A 25,576-nucleotide genomic window follows, 5' to 3' on the forward strand; every position below is an offset into this window, starting at 1 on the left:
CACTTTCACATACTCGTAATGAGATAAGTGTAAAGATCATAACATTTTAAATTAAATATTACTAATTTAATTATTGTATTAAGCTTTGAAAAAAGGCATCTGTTACAAACTATGTCTCCTAATCTAATAAGATAATACTTTAAATCAATCACATTGCTTTATTAATAAACCAGTCAGCCGGTTTTAACCTTGCTTCGTCCACTTCAATTTACATACAAATTGTTTTAAACCGTCTTGAATACACGATATTTCCATTTGGCTTATTTATTCTAGCACATATTGTTATCCATTTAGATCAGATCAAACCGTTTCATCGTCGGGAGCCGTTCCTGGTAGCCAGGTAGCTGGAGCCATCTGGTCATCTTATCATAACAATGCATCGTTATCCAAACAAAACGTGTGTAATTCAAATTTGAGCTGCATGATTCCACCCGAACATACATACTTACATACAATACAAGTTAAATAAAAGCATGTAAAAACAGCTTCATTAAACAACTTCGGCTCCGTCTGTCTTCCGTACAGTAGTTGATCGACAGACAACGCGTATGACTGTATAATAGACGTAGGTCCCTAGGTAAGGGTTGTGCATTAAGACTAGGTAGGTACCTTCCCAAATTTCCCCAGAACGGGGAAAAGGGTGTTTCTCTGAGCGTTTCGACCTCTCTGCGGCTGCGCTGTCAAATGGCAGAGATTGTAATGACAGAGCGGCCGGAGCGGTCGAAACTCTCTGAGAACCACACAAAAACATAAATTTGACACGCTTACAATGGCGCGAGTAAGAACTAGCTATGTTCCTTTTTAACCGATGAAAAATATTACCTATCTACTGATAAAAGGATTATTAGCCAGACAGACGTATCAGCGTAAACATATACCTATATGTAGCTCTAAATAGATGATTGTTATCATAAAATCTTGCTTTAATCATAAAATCTTGCTTTTATTTGATATACATATGTTGCTGAAAATGACTTGCGAATATTATACTATTGTTCATAATATAATATTAATGTGTATTCACAGTTGTAATTAAGTCACTAAGTGATATAAAAAAGTTTTAAGTTTAGTTTATTTATCTTAAAGTTATGACAGAAATGTGTTTCTACCATTACTTCTAATCAAATGGTTACTATCTTTCTCCGTAGTGGGCACGACAACCACTCACCTGACGGTGGTAAGGTTGAACACCGACCCGGCGCCGGTGAAGGACCACCAAGTACCTGTCTTCCTGTACAGCAGGCATTCCTTCGTTGCGGACCAGTGGGACCTCACCACTAATCAGGTAGAATATCAATATATATTTTGTTAGGAGCTGAGTCTGAGTCAAAGGCTGAATTTTTTTTTCTAGTAATAATAATCTGTTTCCAGCCAGCTATACGCGCGCTGGAAAATCTATCAGGTTAGCTTCATAGCTTGTCATACAAAGTTTCGCCCGATTTCTGGTCTCGGGGGGAGAGAGATTAAAAAAAAAAGTTTATGTTTGAACACGGGTCTTTAACTATAATGTATTGCCAAAATTTACTAAAGTCGATTCAGTGGTTTAGCTGTGAAAGCGCGAGAGACAGACTTTCGCATTAGTAATATTAAGTAGTCTATGTATTAATTCGATTAAGTCAATACTTACTTTAAAAAATAGGAAATCTTATTCTTATTCTTAATGATACTCGTAAATCAATATTGAAAACCATATATAAACGGGACACTTGGCTATTTTTTATCATTGTTTGTTACAATTGGCTTTATTAAAGGGTTTTCTTTTCCTCGTGTACCAATAAATTCCTTTAGGCCCCCTTCCGAGACAAATTGCGCACATTTACATTTAATTCGGATCGTTGTTCCCAATTGCAGACAAATCTTCCTCAATTCTTTATGTGGTAGATTTTTCTCTCTTATTACTTACATGAGAAAAAAATGTTTTAATCTTTATGTTATAACATTTATACCTTATTATCGGAAAATGGGGAACCACAGAGTTCCAAGTATATTCAAGTTGTTTAGTTAGGTAAGATGTTGATTCTTCCAAGTTATATTTCTTAGTTTGTTTAGGACAAGCTATTTGTAACATTTCTGGAGACTCCTTGTAAAGGTTTCGATACCTGTCACAAGCAAAGTCAGTGAAAATATTTTCTTTCTCCCTTTCTCGTCTTCTCGTTACCGATTACATTCGTGGCTGTGAAATCCTGCTTAAAATTTTGAAATTTGGTTGTGATTTTACAACCTACGGCCTGCCTAACGTTAACCCTCTCTGAGAATGCCTAATAACCTATCAAGTGTAATACGACATCCATGCATAGAAATGGAGACCGGAGTGGTCCTGTTCTAGAACCAAGGACATCTTTTGTAGATGGAGTTAATTCCATTGCTCTTTCTCCATAGCTAACTCCTTCAATTATTGATACGACACAACAACGTTTTGTCCTGCTCTATCTTGTTCTTCCTCTTCTTCCTTTCCTTTTATGATATTCAACTTCCACACACCACTAAAGAGATATTTTCTTTATCATGAGGTGAATTTTTAAAAATAATAATGAGATCAAAAACGTCTGGAATCGAACGGCGGCAATTGAACCCACGTCCAAACTATGAGGACCATGCCACTTCAACCGAGTTTTTTCGCCTACATTCTTTTCAAATTTAGTCAAAAAGCATGTGTGTGAAATAACAAAACCATTTAAATCTGGTAGAACACTTGGCGACAAGATTAGTTCTACGATTGGTCCCGTCCAGTAACTAGGCGATCGTTAATGCAGCATGAAAATCGGCGAACCGGCTCTAACCGGTTCAGTGCGGCTGAATCTTTTCTCCCGACGATAACAACGCACACGACAGTGAAAAAATGTGTGCGTGTGAAAATTGTTTATAATGCCGGCGCTGGCGCACTTGTGCCAATACTTTGAGGTGACTGAACCCACCACTAACTTTGTTGTTTGGTTTTGCTTATTTTCTATATTACGTACAGATTATCCTGTTTTCCGTGGGGGTATACAGAGACTAAGGATTTCCTACTGCCACAATCTTACTAGCTGTACTCATTACTGTCATCGCCACAATATTACTCGTTTCCTCTATACTCATTACTCTCATCGGGCAAAATGGGTGTTCCTAACGATCTTTCGGATAACGTCTATCCATCTAGATTTCGGATAGCCTACGATTCGTGTACAGACCTACCTATCCCTGATTTTAACTTTCTAGAATTTTGCATATTTCTCTTAGTTAAATAAAATAATAGTAAAGAATAAAAAATCGATTGAAGATGTTCTATACATATTACCACCAGTAATCTAATAAGGCTTTGTTGTTGAATATGCACAGTTTAGTGTTTTATAAAATAACGAAATCCATGAATCTCCTATGTTTCTTGCTGTCTTGTGAGCGACAGAAAATAGAATATACCAGCTTCTACTAACACTTAGATATAAAATTGCATTATATATATTGAGTACAGACAATCGAATATGAACGGATCTATAGTTTTAGTTTGTCATCCATATCTTACTGTCGCCGTGGTGAATTGACGTGGGCGAAGTCGCGTACTAAAGCTAATTATTCATATTGAAGGACAGACATGGAGAACAAGGACGGCGATATCATATTACACGTGCCAGATTACAGTGATTACGTTCCACAGCACTAACCGCGTTTCGGCGATAAATGGGAAAATTTCGCAAAAACTCTTTACGTGTACCCGCTTTATTCCTTCATTCATCTTTACGGTTGTGTACCCAAAGGGTGAAACTAAGACTCCCCTGTCCGTCCGTCTGTCTGTCTGTCTGACCGTCGAATCTTAAAAAAAAAAATAATCAAGGGGTCTTCCAGACAACAAACGTGTCTATTTTTGCGGTTTTTATAGTTAATGATACGGAACCCTCGAGTCCGACTCACACTTAGCCGATTATACATATATATTTTCTCCTATATTTTCGCATTCATGTTCGTGTCGATGAGTCGTTTTGAGTGTTCCATTAAATATTCAACGGTATCGCAAAAAGTGATGTATTGTTTCGCACGTACGTACACACTCCATGGTTGCTTGAATCTTAGGGGGCTACCACGAAACATAAAACACGTAGCACGTCATTGCGTCCATTCGTTCTCTCTCTTACACGGTGCGTACACGATATGCGAAAAAGAGACAGCATGTGCACGTTAGTAACGTGCTACGTGTTTATATGTTTCGTGGTTAGGCCTTCTGTTATTTTTTAGCTGCTTATGCTCATTGTGCATAATATATGCGTTGCAATTGCAACGATTGCATTAAGGCATTACCACGCATACTGTTATCACCATCTGACTGTTCTGTTATCCAGGCCTGACTATGTTTTTTGTGAATTGAAATAGTTTCAATTTTATTTATTAATAGATATTGCCCGGGGCTTCGCTGCAGTGGGAATTTTGACATAAAAAAGCCTATAGCAATCTTGGATAACGTACCTTTCTAATGGTGAAAGAATTATTGAAATCGGTTCGGTAGTTTCGGAGATTACCCGCCTCAAACATACACAAACACTTACCTCTTTATAATAATAGTATAGACTAGCGGCCGTAACAGACAGACTGACGTACTGTTGTCGAACTATCGATACAGTTGTCTATCGATATATTGTTAGTAGTATCGATATGCCTATCAATATCGATAGTAACGAATCCCGATGACAAGAAGACTATCGAAACTATCGATAGTATTGCTTTTCCTCAAATACCTAGATAGTTTATCGATAGTTGACTATCGAGCGGTAACACTACACTGATGGGACAGGGAGACTTCCATGATGCGTGCCTATTTGTAGTACCAGTTTTTTTCATAATATATAAATATAATATACGAACAAATCATACAGATTGAGCTAGTCCCAAAGTAAGTTCGAGAGTGTTATGGGATACTAACTCAACGATACAATATTCTATAACATATACATATATAGATAAACATCCAAGACCCGAGCCAATCAGAAAAATGAGAGTTCAGTTCGGTTCTGAGACAAGCACTTTGCCACCGAGGTCGTCATGTTTCCAAACATCAAATATACTCAAACTTTCAAAGATCATCAAAACGCGCTTAGTATGTGTAGGATCAGTAGAATGATAGTACACAATCATCTCCTGAATCTATATAAAAATTTAAGATGGAAAATTATTACAAAACCTTAAAATATGTTTGACGTCTCCATCGAAACGAATAATTCGTGTCACATCATACCATGGCAGTGTCACCCGCGTTATCCAGTACAATAATAGAGGGCCTTGTAATCACCATATTTTAACACAAACCAGTGACTCGAGTGTAACTTAACTAACTCGTTGTGACACCTCAGTTTGCATCGAGTGGGCGTCATTCAGAAATGTCTCTTCGTCTCGTATGACAGCTTCATTTGTATTTTTCAGATCTTATAGGCAACAATATAATTCCCAGGGGTTTACGTCAACCCTCAGTGGGCAATGCCATTGCAGCATATCAGCTGGGCTATGTGTGTGTAGTGTCCACGCGAGAATATTGGATAATGGTTTTCTATAACGGAACCACGCGCCAACTGCCTACGCAAAGATTTTGTACTCTATTCTATTGAGACGTTTTTAACTGCATAATACTGGCAACGACTGTAAAATATAACCTAGGAAAACATATTGGCGATAAACAGGTCGTCGACCCGGTCGGTACCGTGGCTTATTTCTGGACTAGTTTGATAAAGTTTTTGTAGTTGCCCGCTGCGTCGTTGGGTAACAGGAGAGTGCTGTTTCGCACAGGAATGTAACATGTACCGAAGGCTGCTGATGTTATTCTTATCACTAGTTTTTTCATATAATTGCAATTACTAGGGAATAATTTGCCGTCAACCGTACGAGACTGATCATCGCAATCAACCAGTTTTAATATCCCTATTGTTTTGTTCACCATGACCTAATACGCGGGACCAGTACGGATTGGTGAATTTTATAACTAGCTATATAAGTATAGCCGGAGAAGTTCAAGCATACCTTTTTTTATTTCCCGAAAGTTTCGAACCTTGTTACTCCACTCCACTCCGTGGTCACTGAGCGACTATATTTTATGCGACACAATTATGCAACGCGAAAGTTTCAGTGTACCTATACTATTTGTTTATATTTGGGAAACAAACAGTTAATATATAAAAACAATAAAATTTAACTTAACCAGGTATTACAAAAACCAATCAAGATTCCACTAAATACTGTCAAAAATTTATCGAACAGACTCTAAAATAAAGTTAAATTTTAATGTGTATATTCATCACATCAGTAATCTATATTTTAAGACTTGTCATAATTTACGTGCCAGTATTGGCTAAATGTATAAAACGAATCGTAATAATACCTACGCAAATAAATAAATAAATTTTAATTTCTACAATTTTGGAAATAGAGATTTTTATTTACAAATAAAGAACGCTCCATTTTAAATCTCTTTTTTCTTTCTAAAAATATGCAAAATGTTATTATCGAAATGCGACATATTGAACATGTCATGCGCAAATCGATTGTTGCATCATTTTATGACATCGCTGGTGTCAGAGATAGATACACAAAAAAGTAGGTAGATAGTCACTGAACTGTCTTGTCTATTTATTAATCATTAAAGATAACATTCATTAAATGTCTTCAGACTTTTTTAGCGAAATCAAAAACAACTATCATAAACTAGCGACTCGTCCCGGCTTCGCTCGGGTAAAACCATAATAAATATACACCTATATCTTCCTCAGGAATCACTCTATCTATTGGTGAAAATCCTACAATCGTACCGTACCGTTCTGTGGTTTTTGAGTATATCGCCTTCATTCAAACAGACACGACAGAGCGACTTCTTATTCTTATAATGTGTAAGGATTATGTTGCACTAAGTAAGAATTTTATTAGAATACCTATTCTAATAAAATTTTGAAACGTAAAAGATTTTTAATATTGATATGATAATAACTTACGTAATAGCTTAAACCCCTTCCACACGACCCAATTTTACATCCAATTTGATTAGATTGACAATCAAATTGGGTCGTGTGGACGGAAGTATGAAATTCAAGGTCGTTGGGTGATCAGATTGTACCCAATTCAATCGGCAATCAAATTGGGCAATCAGATTGTGTCGTGTGGAAGGGGTTTTAAGACAGAAGGTCCCTTAAGTAGGGACTAAATAAGTTTACCGACTTGGTATTACATGGATCTCACAACTTTTTACGGTAGAAAGACTGAGCTGCGAGACTTGGTGTTTTTTACAACATGTTTTTGATGGCATTATGGTTTACTATTGAACACAGTTGTCAAAATTTTACAGTACAGTGACTACTCTGTCTGACTCTGTACATGTAGATGGGAAACTAATTTCTAATAGTCTGTTAATAAACGAAACGAAATCCTAATACTCGAAACTTTCTGTAACTTATGTATTTATTTAAAATGTTCTGTTTAACGTTTGAACTTTCCAGAAACTTCACAGGTAGGTTAGTTATAAACAAATTATTAGAAATTCTCATCAGTCACTGTAATGTTTACATTAAAACATTTATTTTAGAGATTTCAGTCGTTATTTTTATGTTTCGACAAATTAGTAACTTCGATCGTGAGAAGGAAAATCGAATATTAGCTGTGCTGTGACCCCTTGCCTTTGCCTAATTCCAAATTAATTTTGTTTACGTTTTAGGTCTATCCACACTCTTGTGTATAAAATTATAAGCTGTTGCCAGCGGCTTCGCCCGTGTGATTTTCCCACGGGAACAGTAATTTTTCTGGTATGAATATGTCCTTCTCAATACTTCAAAGTACATGTATCTATGCAAAATTTCAAGAATATTGGTTGAGTTGGTAGAGCGTGAAGAGGTAACCAACCAACAAACTTTCTTTCGCATTTATAATATTAGCTAGGAGTAGGATAATGCCGGCTGTACATTATTGCGGTACAGGTCGCCAAATTATGGCGAATTCGGCATACATTGCCTGTTTTTCATTGCGCTAAATAAAAACTCTCATACAAATGATAAAATACAAATACAAACTCTCTACGCAATGTTCGTGCATTAGCATCGGCAACTGTCAGAGTTCGAATTAGTGTGCTGCCGGCAATATTACTACACGATTTTGTGTGTTGGGAGCCGGTAATTTTTTTTTGGAAAACGTTTTATACACTTGTATGTTCACCAAGAAAATGTTTCAAAACGCACCGATAGATGGCACTGATCAGTTTTAAACCACGCTATGGTTTCTTTTTTTTTAAGATAGGTAACCTATTATTGTTATTATTAATGTTCCCCTTCCGAAAACTCACGAGGTAATCGCAGGGCCCAGGGTATTTCGAATAGCAGAAACCGCACTCACCGGAATCGAGTGCGAGGTAATATGACAAGATGTACTTTCTCGCTCTCGCGTTCACTCGGCACCGCCCGTCGGCATCAGGACGCTTCTGTCAATAGGCCCTTCAGGCACCTTGAGCAATATACCGCTCTGGCCATTTTTCGAGTAACGCCCAAAGCCGAGGTTCGTTCCCACCTGGGTGCCCTTTGAGCTGTTACTGTTTCAGCTGTACGGTCCTTGTGACTGTCGCCATATTTCCTCCAGTTAATCAGTAAAGGTCGACGTGGCGACCAAATGGAAGTAGGCTTCGATTTAAAAAAAAAAATTGTTAATGTTAACAATCAATAATTTTTGAAACATGTGTTTGAAATGCTGCTGTTAAAACAAACCAAACCAGAAAAGTGCGAGCAGAACTTGCAAAAAACTACTATACGAGTACCATTGCGATTTCCAATAAACATTTCTGCAATATTCCATGCACTCTTTATCCTTTATATATTTGACGACCTTGGTGGCGCAGTGGTAAAGTGCTTGCCTCTGAACCGAGAGGTCCCGGGTTCGATCCCCGGTCGGGTCATGATGGAAAATGATCTTTTTCTGATTGGCTTGGGTCTTGGATGTTTATCTTTATATTTATATGTTATAAAAATAGTATCATTGAGTTAGTATACCATAACACAAGTCTCGCTCGAACTTGCTTTGGGGCTAGCTCAATCTGTGTAATTTGTCGTAATATATTTATTTATTTATTTATCCATTGACACAATCATGGAGAAAAAACAAAGCACTTCTTCTTCTCCAGATATGTTTTTAAACTGGCTAAAACTACCTACTCGTATCGGGCGTTCCGTCGCATAAGCTAAATTTGAAGTTGGATGCACCCCGCTTGTGCAATGGGTCGAATTCAAGTTTTTATTCAACATTTTAACATCAAAACTGGATGTTGATGACGCTAAATTAATTTCCAAATACAGTCTAATCTAATGCCAGGAATCCTACTAATATTCTAATTGCGAAATGCGTGTGTATGTTTGTTACTCTTTCACGCAAAATCTACTAGACGGATTGTTATAAAATTTTGTACACCGGTAGAATGTAATCTGGAATAACACATAGGTTACTTTTTATCCCGAAATTCCCACGGGATCGAAGCCCCGGGGCGCAGCTAGTCTCTGCATAATTTTGGTATAGTAGTTGTTGGTTTGTGGTAAACATGCCTCCGGGTCAGACCACTGATGTGCTATGTCCGCTATGTGAATGAAAACACAAATTGGTGTAACAGAAACGACACTGTATAAAGAAATTTACTATTTTAATGAACATTAATTAAACTAATGATGATACTCTTACACATGAATGTCGAACAAGTTTTGCTACCTACGATCTATTTTTTGATTGACGGAATTATTTGCGGTCTGAATTGTTTCGATGTTTATTACGTTATAATTAAATCGGCAAATTACATAAAAACTGTATAAAAGCTTGAATTTCTAGTCTAGTCTTTGTGTTCACCTAAATGTTCACTCACAAAATGTATGCCATACTTCTCCCTATTTTAGAGCTCAATTCAAACTACATTTTTGTGAAGATTCTCGGTTGAATATACAATTTATATCGGTTTTTATTGCTCTTGTTGTGTAATTATGCAAGTCGTTATTTTTATGTTTCGACAAATTATTACGAAACAAGTCTTTTATTTGAAACTCGATCTTAGTTTTACAACGGCAGACATTAATGTGTGTGGATGTAACTAACTATATCACATCTACAATTTGGATATAGGTATTTATAAAATATATAAAATAAAACCGAAAAAATTGCTACAAGTGCAGTTAATCAAAGAGTTTCATTCAATGTAATGTTTGAGTTAATGAGGAATTGGGCGTTAATAAAGGAAAAAAAAGCAGGTACTCTGTCAAAGTAAATGATAAATTTTTGGTCAATAGCAGGGAAAATTATATAGGTACATCGTCCTATCCACAGATTTAGAACGGCGGCGCGCGGTACCTTATCGCTGGTCCTATCATCCTTTAGTAAAAGATCTCTCTGACGACAATATAAGCCTGTGACGAAAATGTCATTTTTGTAAAAAAAAAACCTTTTTTTTTACTTTTATTTCTTTTTTTGTTATTCTGAGATTTAAATATAAATGGAATATGTCTATGTTGATATCTTTTTACTATGTTCTTAGATTCCTTCCTTCCTTAGAAGATACTTAATGTTCTATCCTCGCGTTGTTCATTAATATTTATTGTAATGAGAATTCGTAGCAGAAATAAATAAGGAAAACGATTTTGTTTTCCAAGATAGGTAATCAGGTAAGACAGGTAATCTTATATTTTAATTTTATATACGAAAAACAAACTTAATTTCGCATTTATAATATTAGTTAGGAGGTTGTCGAGACGCCCACCTAGTTCTACAAATATATATATTTGTAGAACTATGTTTTTGATGATAAAAGCCAAGAATAGAAAATCTAAATTCAGATATATCTGACATATACTTACGTTATAAATAGAAAGACTTTAGAAAAAAACATACTGTACACAGTATGGCAAGTCCTTAACTTAATAGTTCACGTATAGATTTACCATACTAACGTGTTATTAAAATTGTCTTTGTTGGAATTTGAAAAATTGTAATGAAAGCGCGGCCGCAGCGGCCGAAACGCTCTGCGAACCACTCAACCACAAAATGAATCTTACGCAGCCATTTTTATTCTGCAAGAAGATTTTGTAAGGACAGCGAAAGAAGAACGTGGAAGAATCTTTTATTTCCCCTCTTATTCAAAGATATGCTGCATATTCAAGTCTTCAAAGGTCAATGACACTTGGTGACATAGTGACAATATCCTACGAGTGCTCAGATCCACTGTTTGCACGCATGATCGCACAGACCGAAACCACTTCCTCGTGTCATCTGTGATAACTGCTGACACGCTAATCCAGTCTTTATTGTTAGTGGGATAAAAGTGTCAAATGTTGTTTACACATGTTATTTAGTAGTATTGCATAAGAGTTTAAGAGCAAAAGTAGCCAGTTCGTTAGCGCCGCGAAGTTAAATGAATGTGGCATAGATGATAAACGCAAGCGAATATTAATAATAAATATAAATTATTTTTTGTGACAGTTCATTGTTGATTAATTTGCCTCACACTCAAATTATGCCATTATATAAAGAAGACACTTTTTTACAGAACAAGCTGTTTCCTTCAGTTTGCTTTGTTCTTTTTTTCACGTTAGTCTCTGTCTGACTACACTAATATTACTTATAAAGAAAAAGTATTTTGTAGGTTTTAGAAAGGACAGGATGTTTTCGGCTTAATATTCGGAACTACCAACCGATTTCCACAATTCTTTCATCAGTAGGAAGCTACATGATTCCTGAGTGACATAAGGTACTTTCTATCCCGATATTCGAATAGAGCAAAGCCCCGGGACGCAGTTAGTCTAAAAATAAATAGAATATATTATTTGCACAATCGCCTGTATTCGGCACCACAAGAAACGAGTTGGCAACCATCACGCACGATTATTTTTATTACGATTGGCGCCTCGCCTTGTCAAGGTCCCCGTATCCTGCGCCGGTGCTTGTACAGAAACAATGCCGATTGGTTGTAAAAATGATCACATTGAATTAGGGCTCCTTAATTCGATGATGTTTTACGCTCGTCAGAAAAAAAAATATTTTTGTTGTCCAACAGAGCTCCTAGTGTAGGTAGATCATTAACCTCAGACACTATTCTCATCATACGTAAGTTAGTTTTAAGGATGATCTGTAAAATTGTGTTGAGAAGAATATTTTTAGAAGATTTTTATTTATGTTACCACAATATACTTTGTCAAATTAATTTCATCGATTATTATGCAAATCCAAAACTCCAAATAACGTTGAAAAAATGACTTTAACCTACAATAATAATAGTCACTGGTCACGACTTAGAGTGCCCTTAAACGTGACTCTTCTTAAAATCACTAGAAACACTTGACTTAGCAACAAAGTTATAAAATTCGTAATATTCTCCACACCTATCTAATCTCGGACGAGTAGTCTAGGAAACTGATATACATGTAAATTGATAATAACTGATATGTTTGGTCGAAAAATAATGACAGACAGTCTGGAGAGTTGCCTTATCAGAGATAGTAAGTACTTCATTCGAGTACTTACTACATTTTATAAAAAATAATGAGGGTATCTTGCGCAAATCATTAGCCGTATCATTTTTTTACAAGTTTTTTTTTTTCGAAAATGAAATCTGTCATAAGACGCCACAAGCCTTTTGTCGTAAGAGATCTTGTTGCATTCAACGCGTGACAAAAAAAAAATGTCCGTGCAGTAAACCGTTTAGGTATTCCCTTGTTTGGAGTCGATATCGGGTGCACCATCAGGTCGTGTTTATAACAATAATACATTCTCACAACTGAAGCTACGTGGAAAATTTCAACTCCGAATAAACGTAGTAGGTGAAATTAACTTGCATGATTTGATTACAGACAGGTGAAACCAACTAGGTTAAAATCTAGGTTAAAATACATATTATAAAAGCTTATAAAGTTAATAATGGAGCAGCCAATGGCAAACTATTATTCGTTGTGTGCTTCATTCTACTTAATCACGACCCTCAGCCATGAGGAATACTTCTGTAAGGAAGGGAGAAAATTATATTGATAATGTACAGTCTGCCACAGAGAAATCTGACCCTCCCGCGAATTGAACACCATCTCTTAGGGGGTTAGATCTCTATGTGGCAGACTACGCAAAAATTTTAATATAGCACCGGCTAACATGAAGTTTTTTATCGTATACGCAATCCTGTAAACTAATCGAAAACTTAATAATGTGTATGAAACCGAATATAACTAAAAATTACACGTTTGCTCAATAGTTAGCGAATTTTATATGAAATGATATATATTATGCCCATTATAGCAAAACATATATTGTAAGCATTCTCAATGCAGAGCAAGATTGTGCAGTTATGGTTATATAAATAACCAGTCAATGGATTTGAAGAGGGTTGACGTCAGGCAGGCGGGCGGTCGTAAAATTAAAGACGTCAGAGCCGTGAAAGAGAAATTTTATAAATAACTTGATTGATCCGAATTCAGTTATATTGCTTCTTGAGTTTATTTGAAATTATGTATACTAGCTGCGTACCGGGGCTTCGCTCCCGCTTGGAATTTCGGGATAAAAAGGTGTCCTGTGTGTTCCAAGTTATATTCTACCCGTGTACCAAATTTCATAACAATCCGTCCTGTAGATTTTGCGTGAAATAGTAACAAACATACACACATACATCCTCACAAACTTACGCGTTTATAATATTAGTAGGTGTTTACCAATACTCATACATATTTAAGTAGGTCAAAGTAAAGAGGATTATATTTGATTTTATTATTCTATCTTTTGGCAAAAACTTGTTTAATACTTATTGGAAATCATGTAAACGTATTTTTATACAAATTCATATCATTATATATACAATTAAATTGAACTGAATTAGTTCTTTTGGAATTTAATATCTCGATGATTTTACTTAGAAAAACTTTATTTATTGTGCTCAATCAGAAAAATACGAGTATGTATTATTAAATATAACTTTTCACAAAACGAAAGTTATTTATCAGAAATATCAGAACATCATAGTGTATATTATAATGTTGTTCATTTAAATTTTATATTTCTTGCAAGATTCATTGCGAAATAAGGTTTTCCATTTTCAATCGGGAAGCATTCCATCACACAATCGAGTGATTTTATCATCTCTCATGCTCGACTCTGTTGTCGAACAGTTTGCCAAACTTTAGTGGATTCGTTCGCATTGCTGGTTTTTCATTGCGGTAAATAAAAACTCTCATACAAATTACGCAATGTTCACGCATTCGGAGCTGGCATCAGACATGTTGAGGCCCATCTGTCGTAATGGCGTAAACATTAGCTCAATCATCACGGATTGACAAAAAAATGTTACAGTTACCGTTATATATGGAGAATATCTCATATTTTTTGAAGTATTAGGAAAGCTGAGCATTGGGAGCCCTAAATTAAGACTTTTAAAACTTGTTTTGTTCTGTTATTAGATTTAGTTTATCCTATGTTACATATTACTAGTTGTTCGCCGGGAACGTAGACCACGCGCATACATTTTTTTTTTTTACAAAATTGTGATTATTTCAAAAACCACTCAACCGATTTTGATGCCCCACGAATTTCAAAATTCTATTTCTCTCAGATTTTTCACCTTTTTTGAATAATGGAATTAATTTACTGTATTTCATTAAATCTGGGAAAGTACCTTGGTCAACACATTGATTAAATATAAAAGCTAAGTCTACAGCTATGACATTGATTATATTTTGAATCAAACTAACAGACATACCTCAATGATCTTCAGAATTTTTAAGATTTATCTGTTTAAAAGTTTTAATGATGTCACTAGGTTCTATGTGTGAAAACTTAAATTTAGATCTACATGCAGTGACATGCAGTTTTAAGTAGAGATACAGCATTACTAGGACTTGAATTTATATTAGAAGTGAGTTCTAGAGGTATGTTAGTCAAATAATTTTCAAATAAATCAGCTATTTCTTTTTCGAAGTAGTTTTTTTATTATTATAATTAATTTCTGGAATGCTTTCCTTAACTACTGTTTTACCAATTTCTTTATTAATAACATTCCAGGTCTCTTTCATTTTGTTAGAAGCCTTAATAATTTTATTTTTAATATAATTACATTTGGCTTGCCCACATACTTTTTTGAAAATTTTTGAATAACTCCTAACATATTCTACGAAATTGGTATCGAACCTATATTGTTTTTGGGCATATAAATCAAAAAGTTTTTGTCTGCTTTTATATATACCTAATGTAGCCCATTCATTAAACTTTAATTTGTTATGCCGCTTTCGTTTTTTTTTTGTTTAAAAGTATCAGTAAAGACTCCAGAAATAGTACTAAATAAAATATTATAGTGTTCATTAGGATTGGTGCCAGTATATGTGACTGAACACATTTTATTCTGTAATGAACTTTTAAATTTGCATAACTGCGAAATACAGTGAACATCACGTAAACCCTGCATGGGTCTGTTCTCTATACGACATATTCGCATTGAATTGGTGTAGGTTGGTGTGCCGTTGACTGTAGCAACAGATGGAGAATAACAAGGCAGTGGGTTACAAGGTCTCGAGGTTCGTGTCGTGTCAGCTGTAGTCAACGTGATGCCGGCACCTGTTACTAACCGACCAAAGTTAAAAAATAATCGGTGCCTGGCCAGATTGTGTACTACGAGTACAATATGTGGGCTTTGCTTGTGACACATCAGGTACTCCACAAGTCTAGTCAAACTGACATATTATGAACGAAAATGTTTTACGAGTTTTACCAAACTTAGGCTTTTGTCCACCCACGCCACTACGCCGTCCGTCTCACCGGAACTGTGAACGTCCACGCAACGTCCGGCGTCCGATATCTGGTCGGACCGGACGGCATGAACAAATGTGCATTGTGTAAAAACTAGCTTTTGCCCGCAGCTTCGCTCGCGTTAAATTCTCTGCGAAAGCAGAACAGGCACAATTTTCTTTTCTTTTTTAACTATCAACCCCCCCCCCCCCCCCCCCCCCGTTATAGTCACATGGGTGTTTATTTTTGAAAAAAAAAAGTAACCTATGTTTAAACGATGCATATCAAATTTCATCAAACTCGGTCCAGCGGTTTAGCCGTGAACAAACAGGCTGACTTTCGCATTCAGAATATTAAGTATAGAAGTATTGGGCCCTTTTTCAGTCCGGGGTTTTCTCGGATCAATAGAGAAAAGGGTTACCAGGTCCTGAAATCTCCGTATTGTAACTCTTCTCAGGATTCCGGGGCCTCCTGTCTGGCAAAAATACATCTGTTTTTTTTTTTCTTAAATAGAGTCAAACTGCAATTAAATCACAGGAATTTTAAATGGAGGCAATTTCTGCGTACTTTTGATTTTTAACCTAATATAATCATCATCGGCAGTTCCATTAACCCTTTCTATTGGACATGACATGTCCTGTCTGTTACATTACGTGTCCTGTGTTGATGATGATCTATCCTTGTAAATAGACATTTTGTTTCAACTCTGTCTGTAATAAATAAAGAAAATATTTTCCGTCTTTTACATTTTCAATATTTTTAATTCCACAATCTGGCTTCGAGAAATCTCATGTAACCGATATGAACGGCCTTCGCACTAATAACAGAACAATTCATTGTAACATTTGTATCATTTGCATTATTACTCGAATCAGGTCAACTGGTGCTCCAATGCGATAATGTAGTTGCTATGCCACTACAAGATTCTAGATTCTTGATTACGAATGAATAAGTAAATTGCATACTTTATCGATATATCGATATCGCTTGACAAGTAGGGATGGCGACGAAGAATATATCGAAGATATCACGGTTTTTGGAGTCTGCCAAGGCTTCCGTCTACAGAGTTTCACCGCCAGCTGATTAGGGTACTACCTACTATAATTTTTTATCCATAATCAAGCCTTATGACATTAATGAGCATATTCAGGATTTCATGTACACTCGTGTCGTGAGCAATGTAACGTCGAAATATTATTTCCATTATGAAGATTGTCTTTAAAATCTGGACGTCAGTTTTATCTGCCCAGGACTGTACTTACCTCTCCTATTTTGTATCTAGTTTAGAATGTATTTCACTACACATTCACGTTGGGTAATCATTATGTTTAGGGCAATTTTTGATTTGGAAAGTTATTATAACTATCACGTACTCACTACCTGCGTCTAAACTAGATTACCTAGCGATTTTTGCTATTGGATAGGGATTTACTTGAAGAAGATATATCAACATAATACGTACGTGTCGGGATTTTTTGTCTCTACATCAGCACTAAAATGCCTCGTAAGGATGTAAAGCACATAAAACTGAAGGTTACCTACATCGTAAGTACTTAGCTAATCTTAAGGTCATCATTGGTTAGTTTTGTCGTAAACAAAGGTTATTAAAACGAGCTTTTCCAGTGTGGGTGATGCGACCTCGATTAGGGTTGTACTTACCTTATACTTTTTTAACTGTTATAAAACAATTCTGATAATATGTATTTTTAATGAAATATACATTTAAAAAATCAAGAATCAGGATATTACAAATTAATTATTTAATACCTACATAAATTATATTGTAATGTGCCATGACGAAAGTCTTGTTTAAATAGTAGAAAATAGTCTTCTTGGTTGGCAACACTGGGTGTTTATCAACCAATTTTAATTCTCTTCGATTATTGACATGGCAAAGAGAAAATTTTAAAATCCTGAAAAAATAGTCAATTGTTTCTTTTAAAATAGATAATGTCCAGCTTTGAGAACAATGTGAATCATAAATATCTTGCCTAATGCAGGACAGTGTCAGACTTTTTATTTTAAAAGCTAGCAACCCTAAATGAAGACGGTAAAATCAATTAGATTCCAGACTAGGTATTTCGAGATTGTGTTTATTTGGTCGTGTAGTGGTCAAAAGGCTCAACCGTCTTGACGGGCCTGAGTTCTATACCCAGTACGGACAAATTTCTCTAGTAATTATGTTCACACATGTTATCGTCGTTGGAACTGGATACTAATGACGTGTTAAACCATGTGGCAGAACTCCATTGAAATATTATATCGGCTCGGCTCCACGCTATCCGCGAACAACAAACTTTGTCTGATTCGGTATACATTGCTGATTTTTCATTGCGTTAAATAAAAGCATTCGTACAAATTATGCAATGTTCATGCCTGCCTACATTTTTGTTTTTGTATTTACATTTGTTTTTGTATCAGCTTTTTACTTCTATTAGCGTAGATGAGTTTGTATGGTACTAGGTCAGTGTCAAAAGAAAAAAAATGTACTATGTACGTATATAAATACATTCATAGAAAAAAATAATGATAAAAAATTATAGCACTTGTATTTCATTAAATTTATTTAATTTAACCTTGGAGGTGTAACGAACGAATGAGTAAAACACTTGTGTGACTTATTATGTATCATATTCGTGGTTCGTAATGTGTTTAGGTGTTTTATCACATGAATAATGTAACAAGTTGAACTCCCGTGGAATCAACTCTTTACTGTACTAATTACAGCGAAGACGTAGGTAATAATGAGCGCTTAATTTGTTTTCACGACTAATAAATCCTTTTAATCCCAATCCTAAATATGAGATCTAAAGATCCATATTTCACCTAATCTAGATTGCCAGTATCTCCAAAAAATAAATTCTCAGAAAAAAGAATCTCAAAGGATTTTCTTCAAAAAAAAATATATATTTCAATCAGGTTGCCAGAATCTCTCAAACCCAAGTAGTCAAGGGCGTCAAAACAATGTGTTATGGTAATCGCCACGTGCCACATTCTCCACCAGTAATTAGTCTCATTAGCATTCGTTATTGTGTTGGGATTGAGAATGATGTCACCAGTAACTGTTGACGATGCTAAAGGCGCTTCGTCTGAAAAAAACAATTCTTCCTTTGTTAAATTTATTTAAAAAGCACCTCAGGTCCTTGCTGATTGATAAATGTTATTATAATTTGAACGATTTTTTAAATGATAGATTTAGATAGAAATTTAGTTAATTTAGTTACTTTTATTTTTTCGATTTTGTTTTGTGGGATGATAGCATGCTCTCCATTTAAATTTGCATACCCGTGGACGGTGAAATATGTAGGATTAAGCTTTTTTTTTAACACCACATTGTAAAGATTATATATTTGCAAAAACATGAGTTTTTGCAAATATATAATCTTTGTTTTTGTGAAAAAATATTGTAGAGTTTGATAAATTGTAGTAGTACATTCCCGTGGAATGTCATGTACTCGTATGTACACATGTCACATGTAGGTACGTCAATTGGTGCATACGTTTGGCCAACATTTACTGTGTTAGGATATAAACAATACAAACGCATGCGCACACTAGCACGCGACACGTGCAAGTTCATATGGTCTGTGGCTACTGTTCACACAGTTCAAGTTCAAAAATGACTTTGTTTTCGTTATTTGTTTATGTATAACGACCGTCACTAGAATCGTTTATGTATATATATATATGTAATTGTTTATGTATAACGACCGTCAATAGAATAGTTTGTTTGTTTTCTAACTAAAAACTACGTACCTAATGCCTTGGAAATAGATGAGAATATGCAATGAATATGTTGATTGTACAATAAAACACAACGATCGCACATAGCTTATTCTGATTGGAAGGAATATAACTCAAATAGCTCATAACAGACGTGTCACCAGTTTACCTAACTATACGAAAAAATGCCCTAATTAGAAATATATCAGGATTTTTCCTAAAATCTCATATTTTTCCAATGGAAATAAGGCTGGACTTAAAATTTTCCATGTGGTAACCCTAACCTTTAAACTTTCAACTGTAAAATTGAGCAAAACATAGACTAGAAGTGAGAAAGAATTCTTTTAACTTTCGCCCATCGATCACATGTCCGAAATATTTGGCTTTTCTCAAAGGTGACATTTTGGCATTGTTTCATTTGTTTGTGTTTGATCATGTAATATTCCCCCAAGCACGGGACCAAAACTGGCAACCCTTGTTGTACGGAAGCTTTGCACAAAGCTGCTGTATTTTCATGCAACATTGTATGGTTTGTGTGGGTTTCGAGCACGTATAGAATGACACTGTGCGATGCATTCGACACGTGTAGTTTGCAAGGTCGCTTAATGAATTGATGATAAGGTGCATTCTGTAATGATGTTTTTTGTAATGGTAGGTTAAGTTTTGTGAAATAAATAAATAAATAAATTCTCCAGTTATGCATTGCCTTGTCTATGGTTCAGTGAGATATTGTCAGGTTATTTATTATTTGATTTATCTATACTATTATTATAAAGAGGTAAGCGTTTGTGAGTTTGTATGTTTGAGGCGGATAATTTCCGAAATTACCGAACCGATTTCAAAAATTCTTTCGCCATAAGAAAAGTGCATTATCCAAGATTGCTACTTATAGGCTATATTTATCTCAAAATTCCCACGGGAGCAAAGCCTGGGCTTTGCTCCATATAGTCTTATTATATTAATATTTTTCAATAGTTATCCAATTAGTTTCCTCGACAAAAGCGACCCCCATTTTGGCCCCTTGCAAAGCCAAGGCCCCGTCCACCCCGTGAGCGATAAAGAAGTGAGTGTTTGCAAACAATCTGCCAAGTTTCGATTGTTGTAGCTTGTATCGGCTCGTGGCGGCAATTAAATTGTTATGACTGGGGCCATTGCGTCGCACTACTGAACTACACGTGTTCGTAGTAAGGTCTTATTGGTGACTAGCTTTTGCCCGCGGCTTCGCCCGCGTGAATTTCATAGCAAAATGTCAGTAATTTTATTATCGCGTACTCTGTAAGACTGGTAAACATACATATTATTTAACAATTTGCATATTTATTATTTATATTCGCATTTTTTCTCATCTTTAGTTCAATTTCCAGTTTTCCGCTGCGTGTCTCGTCCCGCAAACTTGTCCAATCCCGCTTCCTGCTATGTAATGTAGATATCCCGTACCGTTTCCTACATATTGTGCCATCATGTTTTTCGCAATGTGTTCCGTCAATTTTCAGCTTTTCATCTTGAAATACAATCTTTCACCCCCTTTTTGAAGGTTAATTTTCAGAAAAATCTGAAATATGTATTCATTAATTTGTTGTAAACAACCAAAATCCAAAATTTCAACTCACTAACTTCAACGGTGTAGAACTTTCATATTGACAGTTTTTCATCCCTTTTTCTTTCTACAAAATTTTAAAGGAAATCGGCTCCGTGGATTGTTATTTTAATTTCCCTACAGGACCCTCCTCCAGGATGAAATGTCTATAAGATGTTAGCCCGGTATATAAGGTACCTTCATACCTAATTTCAAGCAAATCGGTCTAGTAGATTTCGAGTGATGCACGTTCAGACAGACAAACAGACAGACAGACAAAAATTTCCAAAACTAGATTTTCGTCATCTATATCAGTAACTAAGTATATTCCATGGAAAATTTTAAAAAAATCCAATGTACAAATTTGACCTTTCTTAAATTTTATTATATGTATTGATTTTCACTGATGTTGTGTAATGTCATTCCATCTGTCATAATTAATAGAATAAATTAGAATTAAAACTGAATTAAAGTTATCAGTGAAGAAGGAATCATTTCCAAAATCAATCATTCGTAGAAATTTCATAAAATTGACGTTGAAAATAAGATTTAAAAATAGTGATTCGTATAAGTATAAATAGGCATTTATATATGAACTAGCTGCGCCACGGGGCTTCGCTCCCGTGGAAATTTCGTGATAAAGAGTATGAAAGAGTAACAAACATATATACGCACATATCACATATAATATTCCAACTAATATTATAAATGCGTAAATTTGTGAGGATTGCGATTGTGAGATTGCTACTGAAGTTTAGCATGTACACTCCTTTCAACTATAATAAGTTCAAATAAATTTGAACACCATCTATCAACTTACAGGTAGGTCGCATGTCAGTCAATTACTCACCTTTGTTGACTGTCAATGTTTGCATCCACATTAAATGGCTTAGTGTCGATGGCTGAACAATCATTTCCATTTTAGCTTTTGAACGCGGCTTCGCCCGCGTGATTTCCCAGATGAGCAGTTATTTTTCCGGGATGAAAGGTCTTATGTCCTTCCCCGTACTTCAAACTTTATGTAGGTATGTATGTAAAATTTCGAGAAGATTGGTTGAGTAGATAGAGCGCGAAGAGGTAATAAACTTACTTTCGCATTTATATCATTAGTTAGGTATATGTTAGAAAAAGGGTGGGTGTGAAAGGGCTTTTCCACACTAACAGATTAAGGTAATTTAAGTAAGGGTCCGACTCCATTGCAACGTTGCGTCGACGTAATACGTTGTTGCTCCGTTGTTATCCATAGGTTTTGACATTGATGTGCGTCATTGTTTATTCTTATACATACATATATCTTGCTGCTGTGCAACGAAAAAACACAAAACGTAAATTATGTAAAGGGTTTATTCTTGTACTTTTGTCCCGAAATTCCTACAGACTTGTGGAAATAGCTCTAATGTGCTCCCAAGTATGTGTGATTTAGTTAGAGAATAGTTTAATAACATTTATAAATGTATATGTGATCTGTATTCAGTTCCGCGCATAACAAACAGACGGACAAGGACAAGACCAGTCTATTGGTGATTGGACTTATGTTTATTTATGTATGAGAAGAATATGTGGAAGAAATGACAATTCACATTATTTGAGTTTAATAAACTGCCGGTCCCAGCTTCGCTCGGGTACAACGATAAAAAAGTATATCTTACTGCTTGCCGTGTCGCTCTGTCTGTGCCAAATTTCATCAAAATCGGTGCAGTAGTATAAGGAGTACTTGCCCTAAGCTTGGACTCAAACTCAGTTGCGTGCTATAAGACAGAAAGATAGTTGAATGTGCCAAATTATATCGATTTATATTTTAAACTTCAACATTTTAAATTGTACTTTCTTATTTAACCTATAGGTGACGTGTCTTACTGGGCCAAGGTGTTGCCCTTAATTTTCATCTCGTTCAAGATTGGTCAGAATATGCTATAAGACCCGGGGCCCGAATCTCATGCAATCAATGTTCATTGCATCAATTTTATCAAATTATTTTCGAGAGTTTTAAACAAATTCACAATTTAAAAAATTTGATCGTAAAAAATTTACGTTTAATCGATACGATCGATCGATTATAATTTTTCGTAAATCCAAACAGTGTCAAACATTTTTTTGGAAACCTGCAACCTGTGGGCAGTTTAGTTCCCTAGTGTGTATGCGACTGCCTGCCACTAGATGGCGGTAAGTAGTCGTAAAGTCATGTCGGACGCCTCTAGGTGACTTGAATAAAATCTGTTAGCAATAACACACTCGATATGATAATGATGATTGAGAGATACGTTCAAGTCCCACTGGGATGCAAAAAAACTGGCAGACTTACATTTGTATGCAGATAATATTCCAATTGTATTTATCATCGTATGATTTTATCGAAACAGACCACGCTGCCGGCTGGTTTTGATAACTCTATTTTAATGTTGCGATGTGTCAATTTAATTTATATGATGTTTTTAGAGTAATTGCTCTATTCAATGCTAAACAGTCGAGCACAACGTTATAAACACACAGTTGTGAAGCGCCCGGTGACCTCAATAACTCCAGTTAAGGTCCATGGCAATTTTGGGGCCAGATGCCCCGACAATGGGCCGGGTAGCAACTGTCACACAGGCTACTTAATATGGTCACCGGACAGAACGCTTCGCAGTGTAGTCACTTTCGATTTTTTTTTGGAAATCTTAAATCTTTTAGTAATGGGTAGCCTAGCTCGTTCCAACTTATAATATTATAAAGGCGAAAGTAAGTTTGTTTGGTACCTCTTCACGCTTTATCTACTCAACCAATCTGCTTGAAATTTTGCATACATGTAGTTTGAAATACGGAGAAGGACATAGGATACCTATCATCCTAAAAAAAAATACTGCTTCCGTGGGAAATTAAGGCGGATGGAGCCGCGAGCGAAAGCTAGTCTTTACATAAATAGAAGTCCCCTTGTCGCGTCACGTCTGTCTGTACTGTATATGTATTGTTTTTTATTGTCTGTACTGATTTTTGTACGGTTTTCACCAATAATTATACTGTGCTTTCTGGAAGGTTTAGATGTATAATTAATTTTTATACCTACCTATTATAATTAATATTTACTAAAATTGCAATTAACAATCTGCAAACAAAAGCATTGTTGATCAGGAAACCTCACCCAATAGGATATGATTTGATTGTGCAGCCAGAGACTGGATCTCGAACGACCCAATCGAATCTGATCTTAGATTAAACGGTTTCCTTCAATAAATCCCGTTTATTACACGAGGAAGACCTATAAAGCTGGCAAATATACTATCGACAAACATTTGGGTGGTTTCGACTTTACATAGTACATTGCGGGTTTTTCGCGGTAATAAAAAGCTGTGTTTTTTAATATATATATATAAGACCTATATTTGTTAATTGACGTCCTTGGAGAAAAGGCTGCGGTGAAGTTTGTTGCGCCGCTTCTTCTTCACTTGCGCTTTGGAAGCCGGCAGTAGACTTAGTTTAAGTAATTTTTTTGACGTCAATAAGTGATGTATATCATCCTAAATTGAATAAAGAATTTTGAATTTGAATTTGCAGCTTTACGTGAGAGAAAACTACGCTTTGTACCTTCATTCGCGCGCGTCAGTAATTCGCGTTCGCAGATATTGTGCAAGAGCCATAAAACAGGATGGAAGTGGATGTGAAGGAGTTCCTCCCTGATACTAGTAAATAAATTGGGATTTTTCTGAGGCACAAAAATCAACACGTTTATTTAAGGATTCTCTATTCTCCTTTTTGAGAGTTGTGCTCTTGTCGTTGTCATTATGTGGAATGTGCACAATGGATTTCATCGCAAGACGAAATGAGAAACGTACTGCTGTTTTTTCCACATTTTGTGCACATATTATAACAAAAATCGCTAAATTTTATTTTTGACATTGGTCCAGATTCTCCCATACATCGACGGCTTCAACCATGTGGCCAAGATCGCGGCGCTGACCGACGTGGAGATCAGCTTGGTGCGCGCGTGCGTCCAGAATCTGGTCTATTACGGAGTGGTGACGCTGGTACCCATCTTCCAGTACTGCGCTGTGAGTACCCTGACAGATTGGAGATCGGCTTTTGAGTCTTTTCATCTTTCTAAAACACTAGATGTTGCCCGGGGCTTCGCTCCAGTAGGAATTTTGAGATAAAATATAGCCTATAGCAATCTTGGATAATGTACCTTTCTAATGGTGAAAGAATTTTTGAAATCGGTTCGGTAGTTTCGGAGATTACCCGCCTCAAATACACAAACGCTTACCTCTTTATAATAATAGTATAGATGATAAGCGTAAAGTAACAAACAATATTTGTTGTTGATTCCTTTACACTGATCTTTTCAAGCGGGTAAAATGATACTATAATATTATGCATCAGCAAGCGTACTATATTTATTTTCAGTTGTTTCATACACAAATAAAATATCTATTGTTTTGAAGTTAAGCACGGCTATCATTGCCGCCATTGTATCGAACTGCAATTATTCAACGTCGGCCGTGCGGTTGTAATGTCAATAGCTAATTATAGTGCACTGACCCCACTGTGCCAGTGCGCGATAGTCTATGGCGGTATTAAAAAATTCAAATT

General features: G+C 35.8%; 1 protein-coding gene across 1 annotated transcript in view; it reads left to right on the forward strand.

Annotated features, from left to right (window-relative positions):
• Positions 1-25,576, forward strand: part of LOC128674822 (GATOR complex protein NPRL2-like) — a 37,749-nt gene that overhangs the window by 5,392 nt on the left and 6,781 nt on the right. The window contains exons 4-5 of the mRNA XM_053753735.1: positions 1,149-1,285; positions 24,895-25,038. Coding sequence (XP_053609710.1) covers positions 1,149-1,285; positions 24,895-25,038 — 281 coding nt within the window. The remainder of the gene's footprint in view (positions 1-1,148; positions 1,286-24,894; positions 25,039-25,576) is intronic.

This window comes from Plodia interpunctella, chromosome 13 (genome assembly GCF_027563975.2).
Source record: "Plodia interpunctella isolate USDA-ARS_2022_Savannah chromosome 13, ilPloInte3.2, whole genome shotgun sequence".
NCBI lineage: Eukaryota > Metazoa > Arthropoda > Insecta > Lepidoptera > Pyralidae > Plodia > Plodia interpunctella.